Source organism: Megascapheus bottae, chromosome 5 (genome assembly GCF_031878675.1).
Source record: "Megascapheus bottae isolate mThoBot1 chromosome 5, mThoBot2.hap1, whole genome shotgun sequence".
In the NCBI taxonomy this organism is placed as follows: Eukaryota; Metazoa; Chordata; class Mammalia; order Rodentia; family Geomyidae; genus Megascapheus; species Megascapheus bottae.
Window position 1 is genome coordinate 13,350,955 of NC_143513.1, and position 19,858 is coordinate 13,370,812.

General features: G+C 36.4%; 1 protein-coding gene across 8 annotated transcripts in view; it reads right to left on the reverse strand.

Moving 5' to 3' along the window:
- Dgkb (diacylglycerol kinase beta) overlaps positions 1 to 19,858 on the reverse strand; it is a 624,803-nt gene that overhangs the window by 462,597 nt on the left and 142,348 nt on the right. For all 8 annotated transcript variants that reach the window (XM_090332713.1, XM_090332719.1, XM_090332717.1 and 5 more), the window contains 4 exons: positions 17,515 to 17,655; positions 11,080 to 11,129; positions 7,509 to 7,583; positions 3,313 to 3,432 (listed from right to left, as the gene is read on the reverse strand). In XM_090332713.1, coding sequence (XP_090188839.1) covers positions 3,313 to 3,432; positions 7,509 to 7,583; positions 11,080 to 11,129; positions 17,515 to 17,655 — 386 coding nt within the window. The remainder of the gene's footprint in view (positions 1 to 3,312; positions 3,433 to 7,508; positions 7,584 to 11,079; positions 11,130 to 17,514; positions 17,656 to 19,858) is intronic.

The following is a 19,858-nucleotide window of genomic DNA, read 5'->3' on the forward strand; positions in this document are numbered from 1 at the left end:
TTGAAGAATCCTATAGACTCTACTCCCAAGCTTCTTGAGCTGATTCAAAACTTTGGAAGGGTAGCAGGGTATAAAATTTACCCTCAAAAATCAACTGCCTTCTTCTGTGCCAACAGTGAGAGGAATGAGGCAACAATCAGGAAAGCAACTCCTTTTGCAATAGCGTCAAAGAAAATAAAGTACCTAGGAATTATCTTAACTAAGAATGTAAAGGGTGTTTTTGGTGAAAATTTTAAAACCCTGAAAAAGGAAATTAAAGCAGAACTGAGGAAATGGAAAAACTTCCCATGCTCCTGGATTGGAAGAATCAACATCGTGAAAATGACAATCTTGCCAAGGGCTATCTACAAATTCAACGCAATACCCATCGATATCCCAATGTCATTCTTTAAAGAAATAGAAGAGGCAATCCAAAATTTCATATGGAATAATAAAAGACCCCGTATAGCAAAAACACTTCTTAGCAGAAAGAACAGCGCTGGAGGAATTTCAATTCCAAACTTTAGACTCTATTAGAGAGCAATAATTGTCAAAACAGCTTGCTACTGGCAGGAGAACAGGCCTGAAGACCAATGCAATAGAATTGGGGACCCAGATATTAAACCACAGACCTATGGCCACCTAATCTTTGACAAGGGAGCCAAAAAAAATAGACTGGAAGAAAGACAGCCTCTTCAACAAGTGGTGCTGGCAGAACTGGTTAAGCACCTGCAGAAAACTAAAGTTGGATCCTTTTTTGTCACCCTGCACTACAATTAACTCCAAATGGATCAAAGACCTTGAGGTAAAAGCCAACAAACTGAAAACTTTACATGAAGGAATACACTAGGCCTCCTGGGTACAGGTCGAAACTTTCTTAATAAGGACCAAGAATCACAACAAATCAGAGAAAGGCTGCAGTGCTTTTGTATGGCAAAGGACATAGCTTGTAAATTAATTAGGAAGGCTACAGAATGGGAGAAGATCTTCACCAACCATACAACTGACAAAGGCCTCATATCTGAAATATATCAACAGGTCAAAAAATTGAATCACTCCCAAACTAATCTCCAATGTAACAACCATTCCATTAAAAGATGGGCCAAAGCCTTAAAGAGAGTCTTCTCTGAAGAAGAAACAGAAATGGCCTATAGACACATGAAGAAATGCTCAACATCTCTGGTTATAAAAGAAATGCAAATCAAAACAACTCTAAGATTCCACCTCACTCCAGTTAGAATGGCCAGATGCTGGAGGGGATGTGGTCAGGTGGGATCACTACTACACTGTTGGTGGGAGTGCAAACTTGTTCAGCCACTATGGAAAACAGTATGGCAGTTCTTCAAAACACTAAACATAGAGCTTCCTTATGACCCAGCAATTCCACTACTTGGCATTTACCCAATTGTCCAGAAACAAGGACATACTAAAGCCACTAGCACAATGATGTTCATTGCAGCACTAGCAAAGATATGGAACCAACCCAGATGTCCCTTAGTTTATGAGTAGATCAACCATATGTGGTATTTGTACAAAATGGAATTCTATGAGGATGACAGAAAGAATGACATTGCCCCATTTGTTAGGAAATGGAAAGACTTAGAAAAAATCCTATTAAGTGAAGTAAGTCAGACTCAAAGGAACATAGGCTCAATGGTTTCCCTCATTTGTCATAATCAGTAGAAACCTCGGGCTCTCCTAGCAGAGATTCGCAATAGAGCAAAACCTAGATACATAAGGCCATATAGTATGACGCTAAATGAAAGTACCTCTAGTATATAGAAACAAAAGCCATATAATGAGTGATTGTTGTCCTTAATGTACTATGTTATCGCTCATCTCTTTTGCTGTCCCTTGGTTATCTCGTATTGTTACAGTATCTCACTTTGTTATCTGATGTATTGGATATATTTGTATTTGGTTATTTGAAATTGGATAAGGAAGGGGGGAAAACAAGACAAGGGGTGGGGGTGGGGGGAGGGAAATGGGGACCAAGACATGAGAAAGGGTATCAGTGTTTGTGAATTAATGCACCTTCTATCTGGCAAATATAATGTAACCCTTCTATCAATACATGGAAAAATACATGGAAAAAATAAAGATGGAATGGGATGGGAAAGTGTGTGTGTGTGTGTGTGTGTGTGTGTGTGTGTGAGAGAGAGAGAGAGAGAGAGAGAGAGAGAGAGAGAGAGAGAGAGAGAGAAAGAGAGAGAATATAATAGAATTTCAAAATAAAAATAAAATATGCTGCTCATATGAAGCTCATATAGTTATTTATTCCTAAACGCTCACTCCATTTGTATTTACCTAAATCCATATGCACAAACATATTTTTATCTACACTCAAATGTTTCTCTAACAGACTGTAGGATGGCTTGTAATCTGACCTTTAAAACCTGGTACGTTGAATAACTGTGGTATCATCCTGAATCTGCAAAATGTTTTGCTGATAGTGAGAGGCATGCAAATTTGGGGGGTCAGAGTCAGAGTGGAAGACATTGTGTTCTTGCATCTTGTCAATTTAAATGTATGAGGCCACCATGTTTTCTATTCCTTTAGTTCTTTAAATCTAATTATATTTGTCACCATGTACATATAGAAATTGTTAATTGTTCTTCAACAATTAATGCTAATTTAAAATCTAGCAATGACTACTGATGTTACTTTGAGCTTGGATCACCAGGATTTGAATTCACGATCATCATTTCATCACATTCTCCTTTTATGTGGATATATTTTAGTTCCTAAAGCTAGTAGTTAGTTGCCCATAGGATTGTCCCTGGGAGGTAGAAACACAAGAAAACTTTGACAGGCTCACAATAAGATTTTAGCTCTCTGGACTATATAAGGAAAATTTACTATTTTCCATATTTTTGCATCGCTTCTCCATTTTGGATATGCAATTACCTCCTCTAACTCATGGTTATCCACAACATAAATCATATTTATGCTTGGGGATATATTAAATGGACTGAATCATTATAAAAACTAAAATACACAATAATTTTGGAAGTTCTTCCTATTAGAGAATGCAAAGAAAATATCTATCAAACAAGGAACCTTTGATTGCATGATAATGAAGGAAAACAAAGGACAGAAAAAAATACGTATTTAATCCTAAAATGCTACTTGAAAGTGATCAAGGTGTTTGTATTAACTATTACTGCTCAAGGAACTACAGCTAACTTGATTGTGACATATGTATGAACAAGTGCAGGCACTCACTACATGCTTAGAAGAAGCAAAAGACCAAATCAATTCAGAGTCAACAGTTATCCTAGAGAAGTCCAACGGCTTTGCCACCAGGCTGCCCTAGTCTATGAAAATGCTTACATTTTCCAAGCCAAGGAGCACAAGAAGTGGGATGGTTGTCATTCCACCTTGAATCCACTCCTCCAGAGACACAGTGCCATCATGGTCATAGTCAATTTCTTCCATCATTTCATGGAGGATCTGTGGAACAGACAAGGGACAATGTGCAAACACATGGATCCTGTAAAGCTCACATCCTACTTTAGATTGCATTGAACTGATTATAACCCATTCTGACTCTTACCTAAGTGGAGAATTAGGACACATCTCTAAATGCCTCAGTTCAACATTCATCTTGTTAGTGAGAAAAAGCAGTGACTCTGTGTGTGTGCGTGTGTGTGTGTGTGTGTGTGTGTGTGTGTGTGATATCTAGCTACCTAGACCAATCCACTTCTAGAAATAAGTGTTTGACTTTCTAATATTTTCAAATTAACAGCACAAGTAAGAGAAGAACTTTAAGAGTTGAAAGAGGTGTTTAATTACTTTCTCAAGATTATTTTTAGGTTCATATGTATGCCAGAAAATGTCTGAACAAATTAACTTCATGGCAAAGAGCTCAAATAATTCTTTGGTAAGTAGTAACGGATGAGGGAATTAAACTTGTTTTTAATTGCCTTCCAGAACTTAATAGATCTAGAAAGTTCAATGATCCAAACATATTTGATTAGATTTTTTAAAAAAGAGATGGTTTGTAGTTAATATCCCAAGCCATTCTCCCCCAGGGTTACTAGAGAATATATTTCTCTGTTCTGCTAAGGGTGATGCCTGCACTTACTTCCAAGAGCTGATGTATAATTACATGCTGTGTTGTATTGGAAGTAGAAAACTCCTCTAGCATATACAATAAGTGCCACAATGATGCTTCTGGTGTCATTCATGCAAATTATGCATTTCACCTATATTGCCATTGGCTGTTGGAAAGCAAAGTACTCCCCAAATATCACTGCTACAATAATACAAAAAAGATCTCCAGTGGAGGACCCACTACCTTTATTTACTATGCAAATCCAATACATTTGGAGAGAATAAAAATGAAGACTGCATTATAACTAATTAAGGAAAGGTAACAAAAAATGGAATGCACTGTACGTTTGTTGAAGTACCCTTTGCTACTTTCATAGCAACAGACTGATCTACAGTAATTAAAAAGACAAAGATTAAAATTTGTGACTCTATAGACATAATTTTTAATACATAGAGTAATATGTATCTATGACATACAAACCCTCAGCCTAATTTCAATTATGTTCTAAAATCTATTTGCCAATGATTGTATATAGAGATTCCCTTCTTGAATACTTGTTTGTTAAATATGTCATTTGAAATATGATGTAAAAATCATTGTTAATAAATTCTTTAATAAAAAAGACAAAGTTTTTGAGGGAAATGGGAAAAAGAATGATGCTGGGATAATTATTTTATGATACTTAAGGAAAAATGAGACATGGACAGGAATGGATGACTCCTGCCTGTAACCTTAGCTACTTGTGTCTGAGATCTTAAGAATTGAGATTTGAAGCTAGCCTCTTGCCAAGAAAGTCCATGAGACTCATATCAATTAACTAGCAAAACCCTGAAGTAGAGCTGTGGGGTCAAGTTGTAGAGTGATAGACTTGGGCCAAAGAGCTAAAAGACAGTGCCCAATTCCTGTGTTCATAGCCCTAGTGCAGAGAGAGGAGAGAGGGGGGGGGAGGGAGGGAGAGATTCTTGCATGCTATATAACCCAGAGAATCACTTCAAACTCATGATTTTCCTTTTGTCCCTCCATAGTGTTGGAATTGCATGCATCTGTCCCCACACTGAGTATTAAGTAATGTTTTGTTTAAACAAGTTGATTGAAAGTTCACATCTTATCTTTAGCTACTTGAAAAGCCTTGGACAAGCAATCACTACATGTTTGGGTCTCTACTGAGTCATCTGTAAAATTAAGAAAACCTTGTATCTGATACTCTGGTCTTAAGCAATACATATAACAAAACACAATGCAAACATAAATCTACTATTGCTTCTCTTGCGGCTTGAATAACCTTGGCTATATCCTTCTGCTGCTACTGCTTACATTTATGTCTGTAAGGCCAGCATTCAGAATACTTTCTGTGAGGAAGAAGGGAACGGTTATGACTAGCATCAGAACACCACGTGTATCATACTATCTCATGCAGATCCCATTTTGACTTCTGATAAGAAACAGTAACTTAGAGATGTTAAATGGCAAATAAACAAATGATGGTAAGAATTATTAAGTGTTGGGGGCCAAGTAACGCCATGTCTAATAAGTTTCTGCTGAGGCTTGTAGACGGGATAAAACACATGGATCTCTTTGTCCTGTCCATCTTGTATACTGATAGGCTCCCTCACCCAATATAAGGAGGAGGGATTTAGGAAATAGAGAGAGAGATCTTCCTGCCTTGATGAAGCTGCGTGGTGTCTCTGTTCGTGCTCCGGGGTAAGAAGGTCGGGTACAGGAGGACATTGGGCCACTTCCTCTTGAGGCTTGGCCTGGTCGGGGTGTGTTTTTCCCCATCCCCCTACTAGTAGAGGGGGACCGGGGTTGAAGGACCCTGACATACTGGTGCCCAACGAGGGGCACGAAAGGGACACAAAAGATGCATGAAAGGGCATAAGAGTGCTTAAAAAAAACCAAAAACTTCTCCCAAAACTAAGGAAAAGACTGAAAAACCAGAGAAACCTGAAAAAAAAACCATAAAGAGGTCCTGTGTGGACAGCGTGGAGAGGGGGTTGAGGTCCTGTGTGGACAGTGTGGAGAGGGAGTTGAGGTCCTGCATGGACAGTGTGGAGAGGAAGTTGAGGTCCTGTGTGGACAGTGTGGAGAGGGAGCTGAGGTCTTGTGTGGACAGTGTGGAGAGGGGGTTAAGATCCTTTGTGGACAGCGTGGAGAGGGGGCCAAGGTCCTGTGTGGACAGCGTGGAGAGGGGCCGAGGTCCTTTGTGGACAGTGTGGAGAGAGAAAAAGCCCCTGAGTCAGCTTGAAGAGGTTACAGAAAATGGATCTTCGCCCATAACCCCCTTAAAATGAAGGGACCAGAGTCATTTTTGAACAGTAGTTTAAAGCACTTTAAACGTTCTAACTCTTGATGCTGAAGGACGTTCTGCAGGACATAGACATTTTAAACCTTCTACAAGTCATAAACCTTTAGTATTGTGGAAAGATATTCTCTCTGGAAACTGGAAAGGACCAGACCCTGTCCTCATGTGGGGGCGAGGAAGTGTTTGTGTTTTTCCACAGGATGCTGACAGTCCCATTTGGGTGCCGGAGAGACTGATACGTCAGACGGTGGAGACTCTTCGGAAGCATGTCGGTCGAGATGAAGACTCTTCCATGAGTGCAGTTACCCGAATGAATCCACGCGGCAGTGATGACCCTATCAATGTCGCTGAGGACCACTATCTTTCCTAGAGACTATTTTAGGACTTGATCAAAGATGGGCAGGATTGATCAGTTTGGATTTGTTTTCATGTGCTATAATTGTAAAATGTCTGATATTGCTTGCCTAAAATAATACAAAGTCAACGCAGAAAGTGAATGCTAATGCGACAGGCATTTGCCCCCATGAAAATAGGTGCATCCCCTCAAGTCTGGTTTGCTTAAATAGATGGCTAGTAGTCAAAAACAGGAAAAGTCCCAGCTATTAGCCTACCGACCTAAGACAGGAGCCAAGTGAAAAGGACTTGGTGATCCCATGATGGGTAAGAAGACTAATGAGCTTGGAGACACCTAAGGCAGGCACAGCCGATCTAATATGGTGGTAGCCCCACATATCCTAAATTTTGTCTTTTTTAAGATAAAATCGGGGGAGATGTTGGGGGCCGAGTAACGCCGTGTCTAATAACTTTCTGCTGAGGCTTGTAGTAGGGATAAAACATGTGGATCTCTTTGTCCTGTCCATCTTGTATACTGATAGGTTCCCTCACCCAATATAAGGAGGAGGGATTTAGGGAATAGAGAGAGATCTTCCTGCCTTGATGAAGCTGCGTGGTGTCTCTGTTCGTGCTCCAGGGTAAGAAGGTCGGGTGCGGAAGGACATTGAGCCCCTTCCTCTCACAGCTTGGCCTGGTCGGGGTGTGTTTTTCCCCATCCCCCTACTAGTGGAGGGGGACTGGGGACGAAGGACCCCAACAATTAAGAATCCTGAAGAGGTTTAAAAATAAGAGGTTTTAACATTTCATCAACAACAGTCAAATCATTCATATACCTACTGGATTAAGTTCTGTCACATCCCATTCAAGGTACTCTGCAACATGCATCATCTGACCAATGATATTTTCTAGCTCCTGGAGAGGAAAAAAGAGAGAGAGAAGAGAAGGAAAGAAGGGGAAGGAGGAAGAGGGCAAAATAAGAGGGGATGGAGAAGACAGAGAAAAGAAAAAAAAAATAAGCATTAATAAGCATTAATCCTTTCTGGTGTTTAGAAAGTAGCCCAAAAGATTGAGCTCTTTATCAATTGTATATTATCATAAACATGTACAATCCTACTTAGATATCTTAGAAACTGTATAAGAAAGTATAGCTTTAATATAAATGTGTCTGATATTTTGAGAAAACTGTACCAGGAGAGGGCAGCACTACACTGAGAATAGTTTCTTCCCTGGGTAGGAGATGTCTGTAGCACCAGTATGTTTTCACAGAACGGAATTTTTTTTTTTTAAGTCCTAGAACAGACTGATCCTGTGGCTGGAAAACAGTTTGGGAGGTAGAAGAGAGCCCATAATGTCAGCTAAGGGGCTTGTTTTTATTTTGTTGTAGGTGATAAATTATTGAGTACCCGCCCAGTGGTTGACTGAAACAATTTACCAGTTCAGGATCAAGGTTTGGAGACTAAGTGTATGTAGAATTTACAATAGAAATTTACTTTGGAATTTCATATGACTATTCTTCATGGGCAATGCTTTGAAGATCTGTCAGCCAATATATAATTGGCTAGTTAATATATTTACAGGTATATAGTCAATGCTTTCATGTTTCTCTATTTCCAGAAAAGATTAAGTTAAGACTTTCTAAGAGGTTTGTAACTTTAAATATAGTTTGTAAAGTTTTTTGGGGGATCCAGTTCTGGGGCTGAAATTCAGTGCCTAAACCCTAGCCTTAAACTTTTATGTCCAAGGCTAGTGCTTCTGGCTTTTGTTGGTTAATTGGAAATCAGAATCTCTTGGACTTTCCTGCTTGGGTTGGCTACCAATCAGGATCCTCAGATGTCAGCCTCTTGAGTAAATAGGATTACAGACATGAGCCACCAGTAACCAGTGAAAATATGGTTTAAAATTCACACTTTTAGAATTTAAAGTAATATCTCATAGTATAACTTAAAATGCAAGAAGTGTAAAAGATTAAGTTTGAATGTATATTAGTTGTAGATTATCTTTTTTTGTATCTTTAATGTAAATGATTGATACTGAAGGGACAGAGTGAAATATAGTATTAAAAAGTTGTCTTATGGGAAGACAAGAGTCCATCTGGGCAACAAGTTCAGGCTATGGTCCATCTATCCACACACAAAAAATTCAAGTATGAACTTTTCCCCAGAAAACACAAATATATGCAATTGTGTGTCTATGTGTGATGAATTTATTATTAGAAACTGGTTAATTTTAAAATTTACAAAATCCTGCGCAACCAATCTCTACCTTCTCCATGTAATTTACTAACACCTTAATGGTTTAGAAAGTTAAAATCCCTGAATAATTTTTAAGAACAAAATTATGGATTCATAGATTACTATACAGGGTTGTGACATTGCTTAAATCATGAACCTCTCTCATAATTAGCTTACTTATTAGCAAAGTGGATATTCTAAACATAGTAGTTCAAAATTTCTGGAAAGATAAGTTACTTTTCAGGTAATATATTATTTTCTACTTAATAGCATATAAAAATGATCAATAACTTTTTTTTCATCTTGGGACTTGAAATCAAGGCCTATATTCTGTCTCTGACTCAAGGCTAGCACTCTATAACTTTAAGCCACAGTCCCACTTCTGGTTTTCTGTAGGTTAATTGTTCATAAAAGAGTCCCATAGGCTTTCGTGCCAGGGTTGGCTTCAAACCATGATCCTTAGATTTCAGCCTCTTGAGTAGCTAGGATTAGAGGCATGAGCCACCAGCACTTAGTTCATTAATTTTATTATGAGACATAGTTATCTCTTTCTAAACTATCGATTTTCTTTGCTTTTCCTCCAAAAGATGAACTGCAAAACCTTTAAAATATCAAGATGGATGACTTAAAAAGACGTAATCAAAAATATTGATAGATTTATATAAAAGCAGTATATTATATGAAAAATATCCTGAGATTAAAGTCAGTTATTTAACTAGATTGAATCTAGTTAAATAGCCTTAAGTTAATGATCAATATTTGGCAGATAATCACAAATATTGCTAGTAGTGTATATATTCCCCCTAAATGGTCAGAGACCAAGGAAAGCATTTAATTGAATTTTCAAATTGGCTGCCAAAACATGGCTAAAAGCCTAGTAGAGAATCATTTCAATTTAATTAACAAGAAACATTAAAGAAAACAAATCTGCATTAAAAAGTGATTTGCATTTGTGTAGTCATGAGTGTTCCAATAAGCATATTGAAATACCTATAAGAAATTTAGATTTGCAGCTGGGAAATGGCACCATAATATGAGCAAATTTATCAAGAACTGTAATATTTCTATATGGAAAACTGATTATTAACAGGCACTTAAAAATGAGATTTACATACAAGAAATGCCACAACTGCAGCATCAATTCAGAGTGGTGGTCCTGTCCTGGATCAGAAATTCTAAATTTTTATTTCTTCATGGAGGGGTTGTTATCATACCATCCTACTCAATATTAAGAAAATATATCTCCAAATCCATTGCTTTGCTTATGAAATTCTGTTAGATGGCCAGAGATACTTCAGGATAATGGACATTATCAGTAATAGTGTGTATTTTGATCATTGTTAAATATATCAAACCTTTCAAAGTGCATTTTCCTACTTCAAAGTTTCTAGACTCTTAATTTTTTTAACTGTTATTCTTATTTTCCTTTGAGAGACAAAGAAATAATATATTACCCCAAATCTATTATCAGCAATCATAAAGCAGATAACTGGATAAATTCTAACATAGAGTAGCATTTTAAGTACTGATGTATTTACTAGAACTGAGTCTAATTTTGAATTATCTGAAAAATATGAGACTTCCATTTATTGTAAATAAAATAGAAAATTTATGCCTTTAAGTTAATCATAATTCCATTAAAAATTAAACTACAATGGTACAACCAACATATAAGGTAGGATATTTTGAAACGAGACATTTCTCAGATTAACACAAATATATATATATTTACATACTTCAACAGAATATATAGGTAAAAATGATTTTTGTATGCAAATCCTGAGTCTAAAACTTAATTGCTGGGCTGCTGGTTTTAAACTAAGCTTCTCAGACCTCAGTCACTTGAGTAACTAGGACTATAGGCACGAGCCACTGGTTGCTAGCTTGTCTTTTGTTTTATTCAGGCAAGACTGGCAACCTCTTTTTTTGTTTGTTAGTGAAAGTAAAAATTAAAAAGTCATATTTTTGTAGTAAAACTATTCAATAGATCCATTGCAAATCTGTCCTCTGAGACCACTCTCTTTCACAAAGTCAAACGATAGAAATGATGAAAGAGTGGATGCAGATTGTATTAAGTGTGCCTTCTGTGGTAATAGCTTTAAATTTATACATTGCCTTTTTCAGAAAAAAATGACTTTGAAATTTTCACAGAATATTTGAAGATAAAAATAAATTACCGAGCTGTCCAGGAAGCCATTCCCATCCGTGTCATAAAGGCGAAACATAACTAGGGGAAAAAAAAGGTGTTTAAAGAATCATTACAAATGAACCAGATCAATGTTAGCTTGTGACATGATCTTTAAAATTTAATTTTTGTTCAAAACAAACACTGAAGTAAGTCCTGCTCAAAATAATTATTTTGTAAGATCATTTCTCAATTTAAGCTAACGAGTTACTCAGTGTACAAAAATACTGGATATCAGAAATAAGGTCTATCAAATTAGGTTTATTATTAGATTATAGACCTATACACTCAAATATAACAAACATAGTTAAGATGTGTGAGCTTAGGTATTAGTGCAAAATGGATATGATAGGGAGTTTTATTAATCAGAATTTGAAACCTATCATCTACTGCTTCTATACCATTGCTAAAATTATTTTTCTAATCTATAAAACAAGGGTATCATCCTTCCATGAGAGTTCCATTTTCTGTAGCCAGCACACCACTCATACAAGAAGCCACAGAAAAGCCATTGTTGAGACAGATCCCCAAACACTGGGGGAGAGAAAAATGGAATGTGATTCATAGGATTCTCTCTGTTGGCAGATGTCAACACAAAACATATTATTTAATGGTTATAACTGTTTTTTTCAGATATGTAGGGGAATACTATGGAGTAACTAATCATATAACACAATCGAGATTGTGGATTTTGTGGTGTTTCAGCTCAGGAAAGCCAGGGCCAGTGATTAGCTTGAGGATTTCTCTGTATAACCCATAGATCACTTCAGAGTGGTGGAAAAGGCTGCAGGTGCCCTCTTCAGATAAACAAGACACAGCTATAAAAATGAAAGCGTGGATGTGATGGAGCCTCTTGGTTTTGTATGAGCTATAGGAGGATCGTGAGGTCTAGGGTAGTAGCACACATTGATAACTATGTGGCAAAATTATGAATGACCTTGATCACACCGTTGTAGTGAATGGTGCAATAGTATCCTTCTACTTGATTATTATATTTCACCAATTCATCAATATGATTATGTTTGACACAAAATTAATTTGTATACCACTAATTATTTTAAATGTTGCCAATTTAATTAATGTTATAGGATTTTATTTTTAAAGAGGTAATGATATCCTGAAGATATTAAAATGTGAGGGGGAAATGAATATCTTTTGAAATAAGGAAAATAAATATTAGATTTGTTAAAAGACCTTAAGCATCCTTTTCAAAAATTTTTAAAACAAACCATGGGAGGGGCCGGGAGTTTGGCCTAGTGGTAGAGTGCTTGCCTAGCATGCACGGAGGCCCGGGTTCGATTCCTCGGTACCACATACGTAGCAAAAAAAAAAAAAAAAAGCCAGAAGTGGTGCTGTGGCTCAAGTGGTAGAGCTCTAGCCTTGAGAAAATCCAGGGACAGTGCTCAGGCCCTGAGCCCAAGCCCAGGACTGGCCAAAAAAAAAACCAAACAAACCATGGGATTAATTCGCTCTCACATTTTCAATCAGTAAGAATAGCATGCAGAAGAGAAAGCGATATTCCCACCATGTAGATTCTCATCATTGTGATTTTTTAAGGTAGCATAAAAGGGTAAAAATCATAACTTTGTAAGGATCAAGAATTCACGAACTAGTCAGGGAAGGTTTTTACAGTATGAACAAGGCAAAGACTCACGTGAACACAAGTATGCTTTAGAAGGCAGTCAGCCTTACTGGTATACATGTGAAAACATCTCATTAGATCAGGGATAGACTTTCTGTGATCTCTGTAAGTGCATGCAAAAGCCAGGTAGTACTCATCAATCAAAGGGAAATTTAAATCCAGGAAATAAGGACAGGAGAAGATAAGGTTATTGCTCAGAGCAATGTCAATTTTCTGTGCCATGAAGAATAAAAAACAAATTTAAAATAGGAAAAAATAATAACCGATGTAAAATTTTCCAGATGGATTGAAGCATACAAAGAAGAACACAAAAGAAGGAATGAGAAATGGAAGAAAGGAAGAAAGGAAGAAAGGAGAAGGGAAGGGAAGGGATAGGAAAAAGGAAGAGAAGGAATGAAGGAAATAGGTGGCTTTGGATGTTCAATGTACAAATAATACATGATACAGAAAAATAGAACAAGTGGAAGGCATAGTGAGGATAATTTTCAATCAGATAAAATCATGAAAAAGCACAAGTTTCCAAATCCAAATTTATTGTGCAAAATTTCACATTTGAATAGTTATAGGAATAAATAAATCTAATCACATAATGGAAAAAGTAAAAATCATTAACGTATTTGAAAATAATGCATTTGGTCTAACAATCCTATAAACATGTTTCCATCTGTGATTGTACTTACAAGTAATTTGGTATAAGTATTTATGGAAATTTTGTGATTAAACTCTATTTCTATATATATAATTTAATGTACACCAAGAAACAAATCTAAAGTAAAGTTAAAATAACAAATAATATTGGTGAAATTAACAATAAATATTCAAGTATTTTAAGACTTTCTTCTCAAAATGAAAAGTAAAGGCAAGCCTAAGTTCAAGTGAACCATTGAACAAGCAGGTGTTATTTTTGAAATCAATAAGAGTTAATAAATGTTTAGGTGCCAAAATAAAATAAGCTCCATATTAATATCATTCTATTAACTTTATGGTGGGTAACTGCTACAAAGTTGAAAGCTAGTTTAACTCACTTTTTATCCCTTTTTTTATTCTCATGTAATTTGACTTTATATAGAAATATGTGCCCACACATGCACTTAGTTAAAAGGTCAGAGCCAAAGGAAATTATGCAAGATAAGGCAAGCATTTCTATATTTTTTCTAAAAGATTTGAAAGCTTCTTGTCTGTCTAGTTTTCAGGTTTTATAGTTGAATATCTTATTATATGTACAGTATTGCATTTATACCTTTTATTATGTTATCAGTATGAACATATTAATATACAAGTTGCTGTTACACACAAAGAAGCCTATCTTTTAGATGGATTTAAATGGAAATTTCTTTAATGCACCTTTGTGTGCATTCTAGTGCTACATATATTTCAGATTGTACATAACAAACTTTAACGAGAGATTTGGAAAAATTGGCTTGCTTCCCATTTTCTATACCCATAGTAATGGAGGAATGCTTTCTCCTTTCTTCCCCCGAAAGAAAAAAAAATAATGAAAACCACAAATATTGCTTTTCAAAACAAAAGGAACCCGAGAATTGAAAGGACATTACAATAAATCCTTTCCCAAAAGTGCTGCAGTGGGCCTAACGTTCTGAGGGCAAATCGGCTGATCATGACCACATCTATTTACAGAGATGTTTGGTAATCCAAGGCAACAGGAGAGAGGAAAATGGAACCCTCCACAACCTGGGGGATGTAGAAATGCTTCTGTATCTGAGATCCTCAAGGAAGAAAAAAAGACCTCAGAGAGGAATTTGGGTTTGATTAAGGGAAACCAATTGAAGAAATGACTGAGCATAAGTGCATTCAAGACTGCTAATTTTTGCCTGGGACATGAAAGTTATAGGAAGCCTTATGCAAATACCTAGTTGCAAAGACTGAATTGGAAAACAGGAAATCTCAGAAAGCATGAATAGATTCATCAGATACTATTTTTCTAGAAATGATGTTGCTTTTTTGAGTATTACCAATGAATTTTTTTATTTTTTACCCAATAATTTGGGTAAAAGTTTCTCGTAAGTACTGCTACTATTTATCAGCTCCAAGAAAAGCAGTCATTCCAGATGAATTGTGCACATGTGGGTGGGTGGTAGGATTCACTGGACACAAGAAATTTTGCTAAACCAATACATCCCTAAATGTGGCCCTGAATAAATAGAGAGAAGAGTGTGGCTTCAAATCTGTTAGCAAGGCACAAACTCAGGCCATGCTTTAGTCTGCTGAGTGCGGAGTGACACATTCTGGAAGCGAGGCCCACCAGCACCCAGTGTGCATACAACCCTCTAGGAGCCACTGGTGAAATATGAAGTCTGGGAAACTATGATTTAAACGATGAGTATTTGTTCCTTCCTGCTTAACTCCCTGAAAGAAAGATTTCAGTTTAGTGATCACTACTTGAAGAAGTTAAATGTTTTAAGTGCTTTATCGCCCCCACATTTATCACTTTCATTGTGGTTAATCAATAATAATCTTACAGAAGTTAGTGTGTATTAATCTAAGCACTTTTGTAAGAATCTTAGAAATTACAAAAAATCTGATTCATTGAATTGAAACCCCTTTGTACATCTGTTAAAAATATATTTTTAAAATTAGACATTTGAGCCTAGTTCAGCTGGCAAGAGTGTTAGCATAGTAAGTTTGAGGCCCTGTATTCAAATCCCAGTATCACACACATAAAAAGGAAGAGAGAAATAGAGAGAGAGAGAGAGAGAGAGAGAGAGAGAGAGAGAGAGAGAGAGAGAGAGAGAGAGAGAGAAAACAAAGAGAAAAGATGGAGAAAAAAGGAAGGAAAGAAAGAGAAAGAAGGAGAAAGGAGAAAGAAAACCTTTAAAGTAAAATACCTACGCAAGAATATATGAATGCTAAGAGTTTGTAAATGTGATGTTGTTGGAAGGTAAATATTGTAAGTTGCTAAGAAAAAAGCTGAAGGAAAAAGATTCTGATTTGATTGATGCAATAAAGAGTAAGCCATAGGCATTTTTAAAGACCAAAGTTCTGATGACTTCAATGCTACTGCAGCATCAGGACATCAGAGGTCAAAATTAGAGTATCATCTACTTTAAGGGAATCTGGTCCAAACTGAGAATGATAATAACAGGAAACATGGTTTAACTAAAGAAAACTGAATCTGGTGAAAGCAGAAAAAACAGATGGAAAACACAATGAATAAAGGCTGGGTATAGAAGGACACATGACAGGACCACTTGACTTGATTCATCAAGTTAGTTTCGATTGTTAGTCGCGCCATTCTGCCTGCAATCTTGCACAAAGGCTAGTTAAGAATTCTTACTGAAATCCCATAATCCTCCTTCTTAGGAAATTCACCTTATGAGCAACATAATGCTAGTAAACCTATTAAGTGATTAAACTGCAGCAGCCAAGACCAACTGGGGAAAGTTTTATGATGACTTTGTTAATTCTCAGATGCGGACAAAAAATATTCAGCTTTATGTCTTTGTAATCTTCCAAACATGGTCTCTCAAGCATGGAAACGTTCCTTCTGGACCATACTTCAAATGAAGTTAACTGAATATTAATATTTAATTTGGAAGGAGAGAGATTTCTGTAATTCTTTTTTTTTTTTTTGCCAGTCCTGGGGACTGAACTCAGGGCCTGAGCACTGTCCTTGGGCTTTCCTCAAGGTTAGTGTTCTACCACTTGAGCCACAGAACCAGTTCTGGCCTTTTCTATGTATGTGGTACTGAGGAATCGAACCCGGGCCTTCGTGCATGCGAGGCAAGCACTCTACCGCTAGGCCAAACTCCCAGCCCCAGATTTCCGTAATTCTTAGGGATACAAAAATAAATGATGAAATGCAAATACTCAAAATTTATGAAGAACAAATATATATTTAAAGAAAGATGTTCATAAGATTTATTCATAATTTAAGCAGGTGTGACTCTTACATAATCATATTAGCAGAAATCCCTTATTGGTTGGAGAAACATATCCCAAAATGTTACTTCTAAATTCAACTAAATAAGAGTTTTAATCATGATCCTGAAATATTGCATTTTATATTTACATTAAAGGTTGAACTCACGGTCTCCACTATCATTTTTTGTAGCAAAAATTTAAGTTCTAATATGATCAGGTTAATCTGTTGAAGCACTAACAAAGATCGTAGGGAACAGAACAGATTATCAAATGATCAGATTTAGAATAAAGAAAAAAATATTGTCTTGCATTGCAGTAAGTATAGATTGCCACCAGAGAGTGCTCAACCACCATATTTTATAATAGAAAAATAATTAGGTACTTTCATCTAAAATTTTCTACTTTTCTTACCATAGGAAAAAAATGAAGGTGTTGTTTATTTTTTTAATACTAAGATTTTAAAAATAATACCTATATTTAAGACTCAACTTTGGCCTTTAAGAAGGAATCTCTGCTAGTTTAGTGCTTATCAGGGAGAAAGGCTGGCAGATTACAGTCTGCATGAGAACAAGGAAGTTTTTGGTCAGCAGTGTTTCAGCCTCTCTACACCAATGAATACTTTCACAAAACAATTAAATGGATAATTGCCAGTAGCATCTGAATCTTTCTAACAAAACCAACTAGAAGCCATATGGATTTAAGAAAAAAAAAAAAACCTTAAAATTGTAGTCAATGGAACTTGGCAATAATGTGAAATTGATAGGTTACAATGTCCTTTAATTTTTTGACTCGTTAAGAGGAATTGTTAAAGTGGTGTAGAGTGCGTTACGTAACTGCATCAGGAGGAACCCCTCCACATCACCCCCACCGGTATCTCAGTAAAGGAAATAAACAAACACATACATTCCAGCTTATCTTCTGGTCTTCCTCTTTCCAGGAGAGATAGGTAGCAGACAATGTCCTTCAGGTGGATAACTTCTGGGGAACACGTGCTTGCTGGGGAGCTTCGGGGAGGGGTGATGGCACCCTTATTCATTCTCAGACCTAGAAAAGAATGTGTCTCCTTATTTATTTATTTATTATTTTTTTTTTTAAAGACAGTCTCAAGCATGAAATGAATGAAGAAAGTAGACAGATGACACACAGGCAACGTAAACACTTAAATACAAATCCTCTGAATCTCCACAACACTGAAGAGTCCCACAGATCCTACAACTGATAGAAATGCAATCATTCTTTGTGCCATAGGGATGTGGGGCTGAGCTCCCTGGCCATTGAAAGGCCACCTGGGCTGAATCTTATTGGCCAAGGTGAACTGATGACCCAGATTGAATGCATGAAGGCCGACTGTTTTTTCCACCTTCATCTGTGCTAGTCAATGACAGATATAAATTGGCTGGAAAGATGCTAACGATCTGTCTTTCATGATAAAATGAAGAAGAAATATGAGTCTGTCCCACTGTGATTTATATACTTGATAATAAGTATTCATTCACATAAAAAATGTGTTCATGTCAAATATTTGCCAACACTATAAAAAGACAGCTTTGCTACCATCAAGGAATTTGCCGATGAGTAAGAGTAAAGGAAACATAAAAGTCTAGATCACATTTAATTAGGACACAAACATGTATACTCTATCGAGATTTTTAAATATGATCCTCACCGTATTTCTAGAAAGTAATTGTCCTATTGCAAGACAAAGCACAATTATAGAGATCAGGACTTGTGTTCTGACTAAAGCTTGTTCACAGTGACTTACTTCCATCTTACTGAGAAGTAATGAAAGTACACCCTAATTATATTTTTGGGTCCATTCAACCTCACAAGTGGCTTTCAGGTGAGATTACTGAGTGGCCAAAGGCTTTTCATTCAACCTAAGCTTACTGCAATAGGGCGATTAGGCCTAAGATAGTTTTGCAAGCTTGTGCTGCTTGGACACAGATCCACTTGACTTTATCCCTCTGGTCAATATCTACTTCTTTCTGTATATAAACTTAATTACTGACCCATTATCTTTTTATTTTTCCTTTTTTGTGGGTCATGAGACTTGAACTCAGCCTGGGCGCTCTCCCTGAGCTCTTCAACTCAAGGCTACAGCCCTACCCTGGAGCCAAGCCCCACTTTTCCCGTTTCCTAGAAGTTAACTGGAGATAAGAGTCTCAGATCCTTTTGTGCCCCTGGTTGGCTTTGAGCCTCAATCCTTTGATCTCAGCCTTCTGAGTAGCTAGGATTATGGGCATGAGCCACTGTGCTGGGTTTAAAAGACGCATTATCTTCTCCAGCCATCTTCAGATACCCAGGCATATAATATAATGTTTAACAAAAGCCTTAGCTTTCTCATTACCAACAATGATTCTTATGACTGATCTCATTTTTGGAGTGTACAAGACATCATAGTAAGACCATTAGTATACATTTAAGTCTCACACTTAACTGTAAGATTGATTGCATAATTTGTAAAATACCGCTATTCATCCTTTCTGTATTTTTTTTTCCAACACTGACTCCAAATATAGCCTTACATTTCACAATGATTCTACTTTTGTTTACAGTTATTAGGAAATACAGATAGATAGATGGATAGACAGACAAATACATATATACATACATACATACATAAATATATAATGGATTTTTCTTTACTATACATGTATCAATGTTTAGCTAATACAAAGTAGTGTTTATTATAAGCCAAAGGAGGCAGACAATTGAAGATAATCCTGAGCTTTAATATATATATACACACACACATATATATGTATGTATATATATCCCAAATATCTCCAACTAAATAATTCCAACTGAAGCTTAGCAGCTTCAGGAAAAAGAAGTGCCAACTTTTGATTTTATAAAGTATTCTGGCTCTGACCCTTGACATGGCCATAATATTCAGACTTAGAAAATATAGCCCTTGAATTATGGTCAGATAAACTATGACCTAACCCAGCCTGCTGTGAGCTCATCCTCTCTCAAGGTTTCTTCCAAGGTACTAAAGTGATATAATCACCTCAATATAACAATTTAATATAAAATCTCACAATAAAACTAGGATGATAGGAAAAAACATGCTGTTTCATTTCATCAGAAGAAAGCTAAAGATATTCATTTGTATTTATTCAGAACGTAGAATAAATTGGGCTTATGCATTGCTTTCCTAATACCATAGTGAGTATAAATATCCAGAGAATGTAAAAATATATAATTTTCTATTTGTATCTTCTGCATGTAAGATATATATTGAGGT